Below are 2,716 nucleotides of genomic sequence, written 5' to 3' on the forward strand. Positions count from 1 at the left end.
CAGAGCGCTGAACCACCTTCAGTGGAATCTGGAGACCAAACTGACGACATCATATCACATTCTGATTCATAGAACTGAGAGTCTGAGAATAAATCGTTTTATTTAGAAAACTAGAAAATGATGATAAGATAAAGTTCGGATCGACGCTGACGTCAATCTATGAACCATTTCTACTCATTTAACACAACTTCCTTCCTGAACGCGGCGAGCAGAAGTCGGCTCTGCAGCAGCAGTTTCTTGTTTCACAGAAACTCAACCAGACATCTGATCTGAGTCGCCTCCGTCACATAGCAGCAGCCTGAATGTTGAGCTGCAGTTGGTGGTTCAGGTGGACTTTTCAGGTGTGCAGATCTTCCAGGTGAGCACGGTTTGTCGGAGCCTCCCTGATGCTGAAGCTGCGTAATGCTGATTTATCGATAAATTGATCGGCAGAAAGCTCATCTGCAGCTGTTTCTCATGTTAAAATGCGCTGACAGATCTTAGCTGGTTTAAAGGTTTGGTGTCAGAGACACGAGCGAGCAGCAGCTGTCCTCGTTAGCTTCACTTAAATGATCACTGAGCCAAAGCGTCCAGCAGTCAGCCATCGCAGCTTCTCTGTGTCTCAGGACAGAAGGCCAGATGAAAGCATCAGGTCCTCACATTTAGATTTAAATGTAGTAGTTGAACGTTAAATGAACTAATTCATCTATTTGTCCAGAGAGAACCTGACCAGCACACAAGCATCGGGTCACTTCTAGGAAAAACAGCAAAGGTTGGACATTTAGCCTGAAAAATAAAACGTGTTCAGTTTGGCTCCATCAGCTGGACAGACACGAAGCTCTAAGCAGCGGCGGCGGCGGTTGTGTCGTCATGACACCGACTGTAATATATCAGAAAACAGAGTTCATCATCACAGTCCAACGGTCGAGTGTCTGACTCACACAAGCATCAGGTCGTCGCATTTCACAAGACAAAAACGGTTTCATGTAAAATGTCGGGTGTTTGATCGATCGACAGTCGACTGACGTTGCAGCTCTGACGACACAAACGCCTGCAGCCCGGCTGGCGATTGGCCGTGAGACCGACGGGGGTGGGGCTACGTGGCGAGGGAGGCGGGGACGATCTCCCTCAGCAGCTGGTTGAGCGCTCCGATCTTCTCCTCCAGCAGCGAGCTCTTCTTCTCGGCCTGTTTCTGCCGCTGCTCGGTGACCTGCAGCGCCTTCATCAGCTGGCCGTTCTCCACGTACAGCTCCTTCAGCAGCACGCCCGCCTTGCTGCTCCTCGCCATCTGCACGAGAAACGGCGTCAGACCGCGACAACGTGGACGACAGAGATGCTGCCGACGACTCACCTGCTCCTTGAGCTGCTGGACTTTCTCCTGCAGAACCAGACGGACTCCTTTCAGTTTGACCTCCAGGTCCTGGACTCTCTGCTGCAGCGCCGCCATCGCCTTCTCATGCTGGTCCTGGACAACAACAACGACAACAATGACACAACAACAACAACAACAACAACAACAACAACAACAACAACACACAGTCAGACTGACGGCAGAGCAGCTGTCTGTCATCAAACATCTTTCAAATATCACCAACATGTCATAAAATACATAAACGACCACAAAGCTTCAGAACTACAACGCTGACGACTCAGCTGCAGCCTCGGGTGAGCCTGACTCGGGTGTAAGCCTGACTCGGGTGAGCCAGCCTCGGGTGAGCCTGACTCGGGTGAGCCAGCCTCGGGTGAGCCTGACTCGGGTGAGCCTGACTCGGGTGAGCCTGACTCGGGTGAGCCTGACTCGGGTGCATTTACCTGTTTCAGGCTGATCTGGGAGCTGCTCTGTTGGAGCTGCAGCTTCACCGTCTCCTCCAGCTGCTGACTCCTCCTCTGCTCCTCCACCAGCTGCTCCTGCAGCTCCTGCAGCTGCTCTATGCGACCACCGCCTGCTCGCTCCTGCAGCTCCTGCAGCTGCCGCAGGTGCTGCGCCTGCACCACGGTGAGGGCGGCGTCGGCCCGGACCACCTGCACAGACCAACTACAGGTTTAATCATCTCCAACCCTCGGCTTCAGGTTAAAGTTCTAAAGTTCTGATCCGGACCTGCTCCTCAGCCTGAGTCCGAGCCGCCTCCATCTCCGTCAGCCTGCTCCTCAGGTTCTGCTGCTCCTGGCTCAGGTTCTGGACCTGCAGATCCTGGACCTGCAGCTGTGACACCTGACAGAGACATCGACCAATCAGCTTTAGCGGTCATGTTGCTGGCCCCGCCCCCACAGCCCTGTCCAGTACCTGGTTCTGGAGCTCCTGGTTGTGGGCCCTCAGTGAGTGCCTCTCCTGCTGCAGGCTGACGGAGGCCTGACGGAGCTCCTCCTCTTCCCTGAGAAGCCTCCTGACTCCGCCCTCCAGCTCCTCCACCTGACAGAAGCAGAGACGCTGAGGAACACCTGCAGGACGTGCAGCCAGTAAACAGAGAGGACAGGTGAGCTCACCTTGCTCTGGGCCTCCTGCAGCTTCTTCTGCAGCTCGCCCACTTCGTGGGCGTGGTCCAACCGGTCCTGACTGACGGCCTGCAGCTGAGAGCGAAGAAGCTCCGCCTCCGACTCCAGAGAGACGACGTGCTGCTGCAGCTGCTGCACCTGAACACAGGACAGGTGGACGATGAGCAGGTCGACAAACAGGTGGACACCTGACAGACAGCAAGACCAGCAGCAGAGCAGCTGGCTGACGTCCACACCTCCTACA

The 2,716-nt window shown here is 54.8% G+C and overlaps 1 protein-coding gene across 1 annotated transcript in view; it reads right to left on the reverse strand.

Annotated features, from left to right (window-relative positions):
• Window positions 1-80: 80 nt before the first annotated feature.
• ninl (ninein-like) overlaps window positions 81-2,716 on the reverse strand; it is a 38,847-nt gene continuing 36,211 nt past the window's right edge. The window contains exons 25-30 of the mRNA XM_008303392.1: window positions 2,464-2,610; window positions 2,264-2,389; window positions 2,078-2,191; window positions 1,792-2,001; window positions 1,331-1,444; window positions 81-1,267 (exon numbers count right to left, since the gene is read on the reverse strand). Coding sequence (XP_008301614.1) covers window positions 1,076-1,267; window positions 1,331-1,444; window positions 1,792-2,001; window positions 2,078-2,191; window positions 2,264-2,389; window positions 2,464-2,610 — 903 coding nt within the window. The 3' untranslated portion in view covers window positions 81-1,075. The remainder of the gene's footprint in view (window positions 1,268-1,330; window positions 1,445-1,791; window positions 2,002-2,077; window positions 2,192-2,263; window positions 2,390-2,463; window positions 2,611-2,716) is intronic.

The sequence above is a fragment of the Stegastes partitus genome, unplaced genomic scaffold (genome assembly GCF_000690725.1).
Source record: "Stegastes partitus isolate 25-593 unplaced genomic scaffold, Stegastes_partitus-1.0.2 Scaffold1996, whole genome shotgun sequence".
Lineage (NCBI taxonomy): Eukaryota > Metazoa > Chordata > Actinopteri > Pomacentridae > Stegastes > Stegastes partitus.